General features: G+C 35.4%; 3 protein-coding genes across 10 annotated transcripts in view; 2 read left to right on the top strand and 1 right to left on the bottom strand.

The window, feature by feature from the left end:
- The window catches only part of LOC129742161 (sodium/hydrogen exchanger 7), a 301,385-nt gene that overhangs the window by 124,971 nt on the left and 160,383 nt on the right, over positions 1–16,031 (bottom strand). The gene's annotated exons all lie outside the window — the stretch shown is intronic.
- Positions 180–3,167, top strand: LOC129742170 (ER lumen protein-retaining receptor). The gene is made up of 2 exons (XM_055734031.1): positions 180–1,126; positions 1,213–3,167. Exon 1 carries the CDS (start codon positions 456–458, stop codon positions 1,092–1,094), a length of 639 nt encoding a protein of 212 aa, XP_055590006.1. The 5' UTR covers positions 180–455; the 3' UTR covers positions 1,095–1,126; positions 1,213–3,167.
- On the top strand, positions 6,333–7,947 carry LOC129742165 (zinc finger and SCAN domain-containing protein 12-like). The gene is made up of 3 exons (XM_055734020.1): positions 6,333–6,549; positions 6,612–7,633; positions 7,699–7,947. The coding sequence occupies exons 1-3, from the start codon at positions 6,439–6,441 to the stop codon at positions 7,925–7,927; spliced, it is 1,362 nt and encodes a 453-aa protein (XP_055589995.1). The 5' UTR covers positions 6,333–6,438; the 3' UTR covers positions 7,928–7,947.

Here is a 16,031-nt window from a genome sequence, read left to right as displayed (position 1 = left end):
AACAACAGTAATTTTTATGAAAATTTGATTTCAATTTTTTTTTTAAAGTACGTCTTCCATGGACGCCGTGGCCATGTTCTCGGCTGACACGTAAACGCATTTTGGAACTTGCTGTCAAAATTTTGACAACTGTCTGCTTCCTGTCTCGTTTTCCCGAAGAAGCATCCAGCGCATTGGCCGGACAGAGATCGCACGAATCAAAAGTGCCATCTTGATTGCGGGTGGAAAAGAATTAAGAGTGTTTACACGTCAGTCGATCCGGTTTTCCGTGGAAGCTCTGGAAAATTTTCTCTTCCCGAACAATTTCGGGGCCGCTGGTTGTCCGTGGAATTTGGCAAAAGACGAGGATAATTTGCAGCCCGTTTGTGAGATTTTTTTGTGTCGGAAATTGTTTCCGGTTTGGTGCAGTTGGCTAATTTAATTTTGGGTGCTGTAAGTTGAAAACTTTGCTGACGATGAATATTTTCCGATTGGCCGGTGACTTGTCACATCTTTTGGCAATAATTTTACTGCTGATAAAAATATGGAAGTCGCGATCATGCGCCGGCATTTCCGGCAAATCACAGATCCTGTTTACCGTTGTCTACATCAGTCGCTATCTGGATCTGGTCACGACATTCATCAGTGTGTACAACACCTGTATGAAGTTGGTCTTCATCAGCTCCTCAGTTGCCACCCTGTATCTGATGTACGTGAAGTTTAAGGCCACCTACGACCACAATCACGATTCGTTCCGTATCGAGTTCCTGCTAGTCCCGTGCTTCATCTTGTCCCTGTTGATAAACGCCAGTTTCACACCGCTGGAAGTTTTGTGGACCTTTTCGATTTACCTAGAAGCGGTGGCCATCCTGCCGCAACTGTTCTTGGTTAGCAAAACAGGCGAAGCCGAGAGCATTACCAGCCACTATCTGTTTGCCCTGGGATCGTACCGTGCGTTGTACTTGCTGAACTGGATCTATCGGTACTATGCCGAGGGACACTATGACTTGATTGCGATCTTTGCCGGAGCCATCCAAACGATCCTGTATTGCGATTTCTTCTATCTCTACATCACCAAGGTACTGAAGGGAAAGAAGCTGCAGCTGCCGGCGTAAATTGTGTCCACCTGGCGTAGTAATCTGAAGAGGTAGGATCAAGACTTTCTCTCACACAACATACACAAAAACAAAAAACGAGTAACAAAACAAACAATTACATGCATTATTCATTTAGGTTAAATCCTCCGAATCAATGGAACCGTAATCCACACCAACAAAACATAGAAATCCAAGCGGAGGCGCCGTATAAGAAACATTTCAGAAGTTGTAATCGATTGAGCAGATGTGGATACGAGCGAGTTCAGATATGATTGAGCAATGGGGAGATTCTGGTAGAATTGCAACAGATTAAACTCTAAACAAAATCAAGCATTAGTAGTTTGTAGAAGCGTACTGCGAACAGAAAAAAATGATGGAAAATGTTCTTATAATTACAATTTTTTTCCAATAAACGAGAAGAAAGTCAATAAAAAAGAACCTTATCTAATAACTTAACGAATCGTGGGATGGAGTTGATACAATTTATGTTTGATTACAATAAACCAACGGTTGAACCGAATGATGCACGTACGTGTCTCTTAGATTTAAAAGAAAACCAGCAGAAGTAAATAAACGCTAGCGTTTAGTATTATCAATATTGTATCCAAACAATCGACAGATCAAGTTAAATTTTTCAAATCCCGCGTCAAATAGCAGTAGTAACATCATGCATCAACGATCACAGTTTTGAAATGGATTTTTTTCGCTCGTTTAATGCATCTTCATTGTTTTTAGAAGGTGATTTCCGAATTATAACAGTAGCTATCGAGACGCTCGATAATCTATTGCACTTAAATGTAATTAAATGAAATAGGTGTTTTATTAGTTCAGAGAATCAATATTTGAGTTCGACTTGAAACTGTACGGTTAAATTTTACTAGTTTAATAGAGGTCGCGAACAAAGGTGTACTAAGGAAATATGACAAATTTAGAGATCTGCATTCCTGAAGCAAATTTTGTAAATGCGTTGGAAATTCACAAAACAACTCTGTTTTTTTTCTATCATAAGTTTTATTCAAAAAGTTAAACGCCTGGTATTTGAACAAAACACTCAGAAAAAAAAACAATCAATTAGCTGAGTATCATCTAATCGACTTTTAGTTGATCAAAATTGATTACATTCATCAAAGAAAATTGAGAAGACTTTCGCAGTCAATTGGGAGAGCAGTTCTGAAGTGACAACTATTTAAAGAGTTAAAATTTGATCAGCAAACCAACAGTCATAATAAAACACCTATTTAAACAGTTCTACTCCCCTTCAATGCCTAGCTGTCCCCTGAAGATTAGATTAAGATTCATTACACAGGGGACAATTATGCGTTACAGTAGTAAATAAAGTTGCAAAAAAACTAATGTATTTTGTTCGAGAAAAAGCTGTTATAGCGGGCGTACTAAATAATAGCAAACGGACAGCATTTGCGGTCACGTTCTTCCTCAGAGACCTCGAAGAACCAAAAAGAAAACATATGCTACATATATACAAAAAATAGAAAAAAGAGTGAGGAATGTAATGTGACGCTGAGGTAGATTAAAAACAACATTTTATGTTTTGATCGCTATTTCTCGGAAGAAACCGCTGGCCAATATTGTGCCACTGTTCCAGTTGATAGCAATGCTTTTTACTAGCGACTTTTTGTTTAACTTTAGAGCGTCGTTTTCCCGGAGGATTGCATTTTTCTGCTGTGCATCACCTTGGACGGTGATGGCACAAATACCTAGTGTCTGATTGGCTAATGGTGAAGATTCTTATTTGAATTGTAGCTCTTTTTATTCTTAGTACTTTCGAAATGTTTAACTTTAATTTGTAGTAGTTTGTTTAGAAATGTAAGGCCGAAAGAAATGCCAAGATTTTATTCGCTATAAACGGCGAAAGCGAAATCAACGAGACGGCATGGTTTGTATTTTTCTCTGTTCATGCTGCAAAGATTAATATAAAATTAACACTACAAAAACAAACTAAAAGGAATGCTAACTAAAAGCTCTTATATTCTTCTATTCCTAATCTAAACTTTTACTGCTACTGGTAAATTAGAGGAACTAAGAATAATGGTAAAACAATAAGATACACAAATATACATAAAAATGTAGAAAGCGTTGAATTATTTTTCCGAAATCCTTAACAGTTGTATATTTTACAGAATTAAGAAATCATGGTTTTTAACACACATCGAACAGTATCGACTCAGAATGAATTCAAATCCATGGCTTCAAATAAAAGAACATCATTATTTATTCGTCCCTTCCAATCGCTTCCTACGAATTTAAACATATCCAAACTTTCCCCAGTATTTTTCAAATCAGCAGACCGATATCAGTACCTCAACAATGAACTAAGTTGTAAAGGAAAAATTCTTTTTACCAATAGGAGGATTTTTTGCAATATTCATGTCTATCATCGAATGCAATGAGCCAAATCCAGTATGGACATAGTAGGAAGTTGGAGAACGGTTGCCATGAACCGAATGAACTGAAAAGACTGAAGAAAGACTTATAAAATTTCTTTTCAAAAGATGAAAATGCATTTTCGCTAGATGTCTCCTTACAGAGAGGATTTTCCATTTGATTCTCATTTGCAGTCAGCTTAAAAATGGTACATCTTCAAGTTTATTTTAATTATGTAAAGTGAATTTGATTAGGCGAGTAGAAACTTTTAATAAAATAAGTTGGTTTCCCCCTTCTTTTGATTAGTGCATATGCATAAATTGCTTTCGGCATCAATAAGATACGCTTGTTTCCGGTATAAATTCTTAGATTTTTAATTGTCAACGATATCTTCCCCGCCTTTAGGTTTAGCAATTGCTAGCTTTTGCATTTCTTGCAGCGTGTAAATAGGTGCCGCGGGATGGAACTTTTGCATATGTTTAACGTACAGAATCCGATGTGCGCTAGCAAATTTACATATGTGGCACGCGTATGGTTTTTCGCCAGTATGACTGCGCAAGTGAAGCGTCAGGACCGTTTTAACATAAAAAGCCTTCGGGCAGTACGGACATTGGTAGTCTCGTTTTTGCGTATGCATCCGCATGTGCACATCCAACACAGATCTGAAAGAAATGATGAAATTAGAAAACAGAGAATACAGCACAATTTCAAAGCAAAGAACGTACTTTCTTAAGACTTTCAAACCACAAACTTCGCACTCGATGGTTCGTTCCATGTGGGATGCCATGTGACTCTTGAGCGACATAGTACTGGTCAGTACTTTGCCACACTTGAAACAAGGGTACTGTTCATTGGAATGGTTTCGCCGGAAGTGTGCATTTTGCGCCCGCTGACATTTGAACGCGGCTCCACAATTCGGTTCCGGACATGTGTATGGTTTGACTCCGCGGTGACCGTTCATGTGCGATTCAAACTGGTTATGGTTAACGGTTTTTCCACACAATTCACAAAATCTCCTGTGTCGTTCGATGTAGAGTTCCTTTTTCGTTTTCGTCGCAAGCTGTTCTTTGGTAAAGCGTACTAAGGTTCGTTTTGGCGGTGGGCCGTATCTTTTTTTAACTTTGGGCATTTCAAGTGGTTCGATGCCATCGTCGTCTTCCGGCTTCTCTGAGGATTCAACAACGATCACATTTTCTTTTATTGCAAATCCAGCGCTGACAGGAGTTTTATCGGGCGTTTTCAACGTATTGATTTGATGACGACTCACATGTTTAAAGGCGTAGAATTTGTTAATCCTCTTCTCACAACAGTCACAAACTGCTGTCTCTTTCGGGTAGGAATGTTGAATCTGCAATAAAGTTTGTAAAAAAAATAACTTTATAAATGAGGCCACAAAAGATTAAAATTTACTAGTTCACTTATTTATTGAGTCACCGAATAAAAATATCTCAAAATCATTTTCAATACATTCAGTAATTATGTTTGTAGATTCACATAAAACAGCTATAATTTAAAGTAAGAATATGAATTAATTAATAATTTCAATAGAGAAACCAATTTTGAAGCTTAATTTACAAGTAATTGAAAGTTAGCGCTTAACATTATTACTCTAGTTTATAATGTGTTGTAATTACGTTGATCTACCTCCACTGTTAAATTGATTCCTCGTAGTATCCTTAATTTCATCTAGCACAAAAGGCTATCGTTACTCAATAAAATTACATTTAGGTACAAGAAACCTTACTATCCTTAGATATAAATACATTGAAATTAACTGTTGAAACCGTTCTCTCACACAGAGTTCAATGTGTGACTTTTTTCGTTCCTAATACTTCAAATATCTTCAATCAAAATGCTCCTCTTTTGATTATTAATTTGCATTCCTATTGAGTGTTTTTTATGTAATTTTACAGTTTAAGCGTTTTAGTTACAAATATATACACGTTGCTTTTGAAAATGACGTTTTAACAAACTAAGGTGCTTAAGCAAAAATTATTGCAGCAATAATCACTTACCATTAAACCGAAAATATCCTGTGCCTTCTCTCGAAAATCCCTTTTCATCAGACGAGTATTTTCGGTACAATTTTCGGAACAAATCCTACACGAAGCCATTGCGATTTTAGGATTCTGCAATAATGAACTGAAAAAGAATTATTAGAACAACAATAATTGTTGATCAATTATTGATATAGTTAACACTTATTAAAGGATAACCGTACAGCTATTATATCCCGAGGAAAAGTTCATTGAACTGACTGCAGAAACATGCAGAATCAAAACAAAACAGCTGATCCTATTTAGTTCACTTTCAAGAAGAAATACTCAAAGATTGAATAGTTGACCTTTTACCTGTCCATTGAGTAATGAGTAATATGAATAATTTTCGTTATCTGTAAATTCGAAGGTATGCATAATTAAATCAATCAGCAAATTTTTATTCTGAAAAGGTAGATTCGAAAAAAACCACCTAAATACTGCTACAAAAAGGAAAAAGTGGACAAGAACCAGAATTAACTGTTAGTCACTTACTCAGATTTGAGTAGGTTATTGTTAGGAAAATCTTTGAGTAACTCGCTACTCAGAATAGGGTGTTTAAAATTAATCAATTGACTGTCGACAAAGGAATTTGCCAATTTGATCGAAAAACTTTTGAACTTTTGAATTTTTCAAATTCAATATTTAGAAAAATAAAGTTTACATGTTGTAAACGGTTATTTTTCCCATTCAAGAACGAAAAAGCACATTCAAAGTTTTGATTTACACCGCATAATCAAATGTTTTGTTCAAAATGTGATAAGCCGAGCAACGGTATGATGGACATTCGACCAGTTGTTCCAAATACCTCATGCCGAAAACAAACATCAACAAATGGGTCAATTGCGGTAGTTTCACTGTTTAATTGGTGGGATTTGGTGGACTATGGAAGTTAGAAAAAACCATAAATATAATTCTGTTCCGATATAATCTACGAAGCCGAGATGTCATCTGTTGAAAATACGTGCCGTCTTTGCATGGGCAAGTCCAACGTGATACACAACGTGTTTGAGGAAAATTTACTACAAAAAATAGCGATATGCATAAGCATTTTGGTAAGTGACCTGAAAAAAGATCAACGAACATTTTCAACTTTCGATTTCACTTTTTCTTTCAGATCAATCCCGAAGACAATACGCTTCCGTTAGATATCTGTGCACTATGTGCCTTGAAAGTAAAGGACTTTTTTGAATTTCGCATGAACTGCCAGAAAGTGCAACAACTGTTGGAACAGAATAGGATGCAATATGTTCAAGTTTCTGCCCAAATAATTCATTCGAACGAGGTTTTCCAAAACTTTGGCAAATTGGAACCGTTAGTCACTGAGATTGAGCAGCCAGCTGTACTCGTACCCATTCAAGCTCCTCAAACTAACAAATTGGCAGACTTGGTCCAGGAGGTAATCCCAGAACTACTCACAGCCAATAACAATTTGGAAGCTCTGGAACCAGAGCAACCCGTTCAGGAAGCCGTTGAGCACTTAGTAGATGTGTCGGAAGAAGTTGAAAACGATGCCGTAAACCCGGAAACCAGTCAGGTACTTTTAAACATTGAACCACTTGTGGATGAGGATATCGAATTCGTAAATAACTATGAATCGTCTATGAATGACTCGAAGGATCAAGACTTTGAAATTGAGATGATTCTGAGCTACGATGAATCTTACCAAGACGATACTGCTTGTAGTACAACCATTGATTGTATTCAGGAACCGAAAGAACCGGTAACGTTATCGCAACAAGAAAATGAGCCGAAAAACGAGATAGTTCGTAAGAGAGGAAGAAAGAAATCTGAGCAGAAAAATAATCAGCCACGAGATGAAAAGCTAATCTATCAATCTTTGTTGCTTCGTTGCAACATATGTGCTAAATCTGTCGAACGAAATCGAATGGAAGGCCACCTTAATAAGCATCAAAACTTAAGACCGTATACATGTACAGAACCAGATTGTGGGTTTTCTTTTCACTCTAAAATATCGCTGCGTCTGCATCGCAACGCTAAGCATGCTACCAATCATCTGCCATGTGATCTATGCGGGAAAGTATACAATTCGAAAAAAGCTCTCTACCACCACAAAAATGAGTCACATTCCAATAAGCGTTATGATTGTGATCAGTGTGACCTAGTTTTTGTTACTAAGTATGTCTGAACCTCTAATCAAATATACACATCCTCAATACCCTGACTTTTCCAATCAATTTCAGATCCCGTCTCAATCGGCACAAAATAACGCACACTGAGCTACGCGATTTTAAATGTCCCCACTGTCCGAAGGAATTTTACCGGAGCAACAACCTGAAGGTGCATCTAAGAAGTCACAGCAAAGAGAAGCCATATGCATGCGAAATTTGCAATAAAGCGTTCGGCTATCCTAGACTTTTGAAAGAGCATATTACCAAGTTACATTTGTATGATGTTGTTTCCGACAGTTGAATGTGTTGTTCAATATATACGTCCCGTTTTTAAAAAACTGTTGATTTTTTTTTAAACATGATGGCATTTTTGTATATATTTTTTTGTCATTTTGGTGATTTAGGTATTTCTTTAACTTATTTTACTTTCGTATTTTTTGTTATTCTAGTCAATTTGGTTACATTGCCATTTTTGTCATTTATTGATTTATTTTTGGAATTTTTAACATTTTGGTAATTTTGCTTTTGTCAATTATTTTATTTTTGTAATTTTATTTATTTTTGTAAGTTGTGTAATTTATATTTTTATTTTTTGTCATTTTTATCCTTGCTGTCATTTTCGTTTATTTCGTTGATCTGGTCAGTTTTGTCATTCCAGTGATTTTTGTCATTATCTACTAAACTTCTTCAATAATTTCCCTGCCGAGGTGGGCCAGAAAAAAAATCTAACTTTTATGACTCGGAGTGGAAACTCCATGAGGAGTAAAGCCTAGTCCACACTAGGAGACGGTTCGTCTCGAAACGGTCTCAGCGTCCCCCATTTTCTTCGGGAGACACTAAGACCGTCTCAGGTTTCCAACAACAACAACAGACAACAAAGTTCGTCTCATAACAAAAATCGCACTTCATGTTGCCTAACACATCAAGAGAATTGGAATAAAACACACCGAACTCTATTTTTTTGGAAATCGAAAAAAGAACTGTGGAAGAAAAACATTTGAATATTGAGATTTAGTACTGTTAAATCAGTTAAAAAATTTTCTGACTTCTATAAAACAAAGTTTTTGTTAATTTGAAGTGTCATTGTTGAAGCCACGGACTAGTTTTTTTTTTTGCCGAGTGGCCTAAAAAACGGATCTGTGCAATCTGACTTGATTTAGGGTGCCTCGCAGTAGCTCTTTAATTGAGTTGAGGCTTCATCGAGTTTAATTCACTGCTAGATTACACGGTAGAAATGCTCATCGTGCCCCGAATTAAGGTGCTGTTTTCTATGGATAAATAAGCGTCTTTCTTAAGGTGGTGATTATGCCCTAAACTCCCCTACTCTCTTACAAAATGCGCAATTCAATATTGCGGTTACTGGGAAAATTTCTAATCGCGCGACGGTAGGCTTCCGTGCGGTAGGCTAGCCGGAGCATCAAACACAGTTAAAAAATTCACTCTTACTCACTAATTTCATTGAAAAGTTAAGAAGTAAATTCTTGAATCAATCTTCAAATCATTATTTTGCAAGAGAGGACAAAACATGAAGTCATCGGAATGAAATATTATTATTCTTAGTATTCTTATTCTTATTCTTAGTGTGCGGTGAATAATCTATTATAGGAAATAATACCATTCGCATCGCAAAAAACTGGACTGCGCCCTCATAACTGCGAAATTTGTGCGATCTGTCAAATCAGTATAAAATCTGACGATTTTCTACACGCTAACCGCTTTTCAGTTAAACTTTATACGGATAACTCCGACTGCAAAACATAGCACGAAATCCAACATTCAATGAATGATCGCTACCGTGTCGTCGAACTCTAAACTTATTTAAACAACTACAGGTTTTCATTTTTTTTTGTGAATTTGTCCGCTGATTGACCCCATCGCAAACAGGGTTTTTTTTATCATTCATTTTTTCGTGATTTTTACCGCTGATTGACCAAGCTCAAGGCAAACACAATTTTTTGTTTTATAAACAATAGATAATCCGATAATAATACTTGGTATACATGTTTGTTTGACAACTTTTTATTAAATCATCTTTCAATGTTTTCCTCTTGTTCATCCGATTTAATTTCAGTCGATAAATAATCCTTATGTAAAACAATGCTCATTTTTTTCTTGAATACTGTAATTTTTTTTTACAGTGGTACCCTACGGGAGCCCAAATCAGCTATCGCAGAAATAGAAAAAAGAGTGGATCAGCAATACCATATTGGCTCGGGATGAATAAACCAACTTGGTTTAAAATCCCTGAGAAAAAAGGAAAAAAATACCACATTGGACGGAGTTACCACATGGAAAACCTAATTTCTTCAAGAAAAGTTGCAGGTCATGTTATAGAATGGTCGAGAAAGGCATTTGGAAGACTTGAGTTGAAAAATTTAATGTTTTTAAACATAAAGGCCTTTCATGCACTAATAACATTCCCAAACCAAATCTAAAAAAAAATGTGTTAAAAAAATTTAAACTCATTTTACAGTAAAAAATTACCTTTAAGCATCAGAAAGTTTGAACACATTATGTAGAAAATCTGTAACCGTACTTCAGGAACAAAATTTGGCTCCGTCTAAAAGATAACAAAAAAAACAAGAAGTTATTGAGTGCATCGCATAGGTCTTTAAATCCCAAAGCATGACGTTTCCCAATTCAACAGTGATTCAAATGGTTTGTTCGACCATTCTTCGATGCGACGTGCAACTTTTCGTGAAGAAATTGGGTTTTCTGCGTGATATCTCCGATATGATATTTTTAAGAAAGAATGGAGAATTGGAAAACAGCAGATCAGAAGATCTGAGAGTGAACTCTATCTGCATTGTTCAGAAATCTTAAATTATAGGCGTCGCGCGCGAGGCTCACATGTACTCGAGAAGCAGCCTCTGGCGTAGAGGATAGCCTTCAAGTCTTCTAAGCCAGCGGGTATGAGATCGAATCCCGGTCACGGGATACATAGTACACTTTCTGTGGGTTGGTGGTTTTAACATTTGTATGATGCTAGCCATCACATCCTCGAAAGATGTACGCTTAGAGATAAGAAAATAGGAATCTCTTCGAGGAAACATCAAGTTTCATTGAGATCCTGTATGTGTTTGTGTTCGTTAAAAAAAAAATACCAAAAATGGTCATAGTCGATGCTTGATTTGATAGTTGTTCCTATTTTTAGGACTTATGACATGTTTTGAATTGTTTTACTTATGAATTTTGTTTGATTTATTCATTACATCGAATGAAGTTTAAAATAACATCTTTTTGTAATGACACTCAAGAAAAAATAGATCACTCGGGTTTTAGATTCCGTGTACTTGTGTGGTGTCAGATGTGCGAGCGAAGGAGTAGATACATGCGGTGTAACATACTGCATGATACACCGCCTCTGCGAGAGAGCGTTACACACACTACTGGGCTTAGGCTGTACCGTTTTTTTTATATAAAACTTGGTTTTTTGCATAAAACAAAACTTAGAATATTAACTCAAATTTCACTTTACATTTGTGATTTTCAACTAAATTGTGTGTACAAACTTATCTTGATTAAAAAGTTTGAAATCTGGAAATCGAATAGACAAGCAAATTTCCAAGTTTATGTTCTGTCGAATTCCTCAATAATTTTATGTTGATTGAAACATTCATTTATAACCTAAATCTTTTTCTGAATTTTGAATCTGTATTCTGCATCTGAAATCTGAACCTGAATTCAAAAATTTAACTTTGAATCTGTTTCCGAATTTCTATACGATTTCTGAAATGTACAAAAATTCGATTTCTGACTCTTAATTCCAGATCAGAATCCGTGTTCTAGAGCCCTCATTCATGAATCTGTTATTTAAATTCTGTAGTTCTTGTTAAATCTTAATTCATTATTTCAATTATTTATTTTTTATCTGTATTGTCAGTATTGTCTTGTATTTATTATTAATCTGAATTAAAATATGAATTTCAAATGATGAATCTGAGACTCAGATTTTGAGTTTACAATTTCGATTCGCATTTCAAAAGCTTTAAATGTTTAAACTTTTTGTAAGAATTAAGTTTAGGAACTTCGAAACAAAATTCTTTTTTTTCATATTGGGAAAACTGTTATCAAAATATTGAAAATGCATACGATTTTCGAGAAACTTTATTCCAATTTAATATAAAATGCAAAACCACATTTTAACCAGGATTTTAAAGCAGCTTTTCATTTCTAGTTCCTTATGATTATTTGAATTGAAAATCAGGAATCCTAATCTGGATACAGAATCAGATATACGAAAATAGAATTACAGTCTCCCCGCAATCATTAGTCAGTTAACGTATCCTTTCACCTCAAAATCTTCGTTTATTCGGGTGTGAGTAGACCAAAAATAAAGCTTTGCACGAATTTCAGTCATTAAACATTTACTCCTTGAGTTCAAGTTTGCTTTTGTTTTAAATTTTGTTAAAAAATAACATAAGTTACCGAAACAATCAACGTTTTGCAAAACCATTTATTAACATTTATTAGTTTAATTGCTCACAATTATTAGTCACATAGAAGTCCATGGCAACACCCGAATATCAACATGGTAATCATCAAGTTTCTAGACAACATTTGGGTGCATTCTTTGCTAGTAGGGGAAAGGTTTCCTAAATGGGCCTATCGGGTTAAATGACCCTACGGCTGTTTGATGAAATGGCTGACTAGACAGCTTATCTGATCAATGCATTTTGAGGGTGATACGCTTAGAACATAAGGTAAGAAAGAATTTCATGAATTTACAAACTCAAAAAAATTTAAAAAATCATACAAGGTTTTGATGCATTTTGATGTAATATTTCGACTTTTAAAAATTATACGTAAAGAAGCTTAGAACAAAAACTAGGATGGTTTTTGTTTCTTACTCAAATGAACTTTAGAAATTAAACATATTTCAGCTTTTGTGGAGGTTTAATAATGATTATATAGTGGAATACTAGAGTGTTTTTGTATGCCCCCATCATGTTTGTAAAATGCCTACATCCTTAAATAACAGGTTAAATAGAATAAATAAATGATGTTTATCATTGAACCTTCAAATCTAAGATCTGAATAACATCTTAAGAGAGAATTGAAGATCTAAAAACAGATTTGATAAAGTTTTCCTCATGGATGAACTGCCTCCATAGTATGGCAACCCTAACTTTTGTTTTATTCCATAAAACTATAATATACAAAGATTTTTATAAAACTTCAGCTTAATCGTACGGAAATTATTACTATCTAGCAGTCTCAATGAAATTATACGGAAATATTGCCCAAAAACAGAAATTTTGTTCAAAACATAAATAGGCGCATTTAGCCCGCACGATTTGAGGTTCGACATTCTAAACAACACTTACAATAAAATCGTTTTCTTGGACACAGAAGAAAATTTTAACATAAAAATTACTCCAATGTATAGAAAACAGATGCCTGCACAAGTGTGTATAGGTTTTGTACATATATTCAATGTGATATTTGATTAAATCAGTGTTCTGCTTAATAGGCGCATATAGCCCGCTCCTCCCCTATACATTCAAGGGGCAATTATGTAGGTTGAGCTACAACCAAGAAATGTTTTGTTTTGCTTGCAAGAAAGTATTCCATGATTTCGTGGAATTTAATGGGTACTGTAACAATTATAGGTCATCTTTATTTTGCCAAATATAATTGAAATTTCGCGTTCTATTCGCACAGTTTCATTTAAATAATGAAAACTCGTCCTTTGTCTTATCTCAGACCATTTTATTTTGCTGGAATCTTTTAAATACCTTCATAAGGGGCTTAACGGTTTAAGATGTCAACAGCATTTCAGCAGATATCAGCAGTTCAAATGTGCGGTGACTAATAACTGTGTGTGACCTATAATTGTGGGGGGACTGTACAATTTTGATTATGGGAATATGGAACCAGAACCTTCGAGATGGGTTAAGTTTAAAATTTAATATTCAGACCTGAATTTCTATTAAAAGTGAGAAATTTAGAAAAACTGTAGCAAAATTTTGAACTTGGGATGGGTTTTTGAGGTTTCGGCATTAGTTTTTACTCTAGATTTTTTACTCTTGATAAATAGATTCCGTATACTTTTAGAAATTTATAATTATTAATTATTTTAATATATAATTTTATTTATTTTATTATAAATTTATAATCAAATTATAATGATAAAGCATCATAATTTGATTATAAATTATATTTTAAAATAATTAATAATTATAAATTTCTAAAAGTATACGGAATCTAAAACACCAGTAGTCTTATTTTTCACAAGTGTAATTCGAAGAAGATGTAATTTTTAACTTCTTTTGATGTAATATTAGGATGCTTTCAAAAAGTGAATAGAAAAACATTGTTTTACTATTATTTTACATTCCGTGATGTAAAGATCAAGCGGCCAATGAATTCTATACCACATACAGTGTAAAATTTTACTTGTTTGATTTAAAATTAAATGGAAATGTTAAACTTGTCTTGCGCGCGTCGGATACAAAGTAAACAAGTAAGAAAATTATTCGGAAACGAGTCGTAGGCGTAGCTCCAGCACTTCCAGAATCCTTCGAAAGCTAGTAGGTTTATGAAATGTGATATTTTAAAAAGAATGCTGTTGCAACTATTGGGTTTTCTCCCCATTGCAGCAATATCAGATTTTTCGCAACGGCAGTGATTATCCGAAGAAATTTTCGTCTGGCACAGGTTACGCTGACCGAAAAATAATGATGTTCTGGGACAAATCGAGGATCCTGGTGATGCTAAAATCTGTACACCATTACGGTGCTGGGAATCATCGGATGAAACAAAAATTCCAGCCTGACGCTGTCCTTGATGGTGCGTTATGGTGGTCTGTTAAAGTTGATTTTGTAAATATATGTGAAATAAAAAATAATAAAAGCGGTGTATTCACTCATAGGTAACAAAAAAAAAACACCTGAATATATAGCAAAGACCTCGCTTGCTTTTGGACCATCATGCGGGGGAGGGTCACAAGGCAGCAAATGAAATCTGGACCATAACACTGAGAGCTAGGATATGCCGATAAAAATACAACAATGTAATTTGCAAACAAGTAAGTGCTCACGTGAGATGCTATAACAGGTTTATAAAGCTCAACAAAGGTATTAGATAATAAATATTTTCATTGCTTTATTCGCGGTGACATTGATGGCTGGAATGCGCGCGATCAATCTGCGAAGGGTAAGACGAAATTTTGCAATCCGACTGACTGGCTGGCTGGTAACAAATTCGTAATCACGAGACGACACGTGAAAGTGTTGCAATCGACCAGAAGAGTACCCCCTTACATGTGCACTAAACTCTACCTTACCATTTATCTTAAATAAAACTACAGCAGAAGAGAAAAAAAAACCTGTTCCCGCGCGGTATTACCTTTTCCATCAATAATTCACAAGCCACCCAGCTGAAAAAGGGGGGAAACGTCGTGATTCAGATCTGGCAATAATTTACGCAATCTGACACGGTCTGTTATTTGCTGATAGCCCCCAGGCGGCGAAGCGAACAATTCAATAAACTATGCTCCTGCGCTTCAACCCACACATCACGCCTCAAGATGGGCATCCGCGTAGCGATCATCATCGTACAAGAATGTAACGCCGGAAATAAAAACGGGGTGATGGCGATAGGAAATGCGTTTGCAGAGCCTATTTTTTTTAGTTTGATTTGGACTAACGATTTTTTACACTTCACCTTACCCCATCTACACATGAACTTTTTGATAGTTCAAATTTTAAAACCTTCAAAACTTTCAAGCTAAGCTTTGTTGACTACTCATATCCTCCTTAAAACATTGAACTTGAAATGCTATGAAGATATCATCATTTATCAAAAAATTAAAATAAAACTTCAGTATCACATATTTATTGCAGTTTTTTTTTTAAATTACGCAAATTCTTTTCGAAATTCGACATGACCTATTAGGCTAACACCCTAATGTACATGTATAAATTTTGAAATAACAATCCTACCAAAAATTTACTCCTCTTACGGTTCTCCTTGATGTAATAAGAACTTTTTGGAAAACCGTCAGTGGATAGAACCGTCAACAGCGAACGGAGGATAATTGTCCATTTATCTGAAGTATACGCGCGCGCGCATTTTTTTTCTTCTCTCGTAAGGTTGCGATATACCTTCGATTGGTTTAGCATAAGCATGTGATGTCTATCTGCAGTTTAAAATCATTGCCCGTAACTACCTATAAGTACCAGTAGGTAGTCGTATCAAATTTCTTCGGTCAACAAGCCTTTTGGCGAACTAACCAGCCATGCAAATAGAGCCCCCCCAACAGCAGCGATGCAGACGCGGGCTCCCATGCATTCATGTTGATTCTTGCAACACACGCGCTTCGATCAACAGTCAGGCAGCCGTCAGACTTGAACGTAAATATGCATGAAATAGGCTCTAAGTTTTCCTGGGGCGCATGTTGG

The sequence above is a fragment of the Uranotaenia lowii genome, chromosome 2 (assembly GCF_029784155.1).
Source record: "Uranotaenia lowii strain MFRU-FL chromosome 2, ASM2978415v1, whole genome shotgun sequence".
In the NCBI taxonomy this organism is placed as follows: domain Eukaryota; kingdom Metazoa; phylum Arthropoda; class Insecta; order Diptera; family Culicidae; genus Uranotaenia; species Uranotaenia lowii.
The sequence above is the reverse complement of the archived record's forward strand: the minus strand, read 5'-3'. Positions and strand labels throughout refer to the sequence as shown.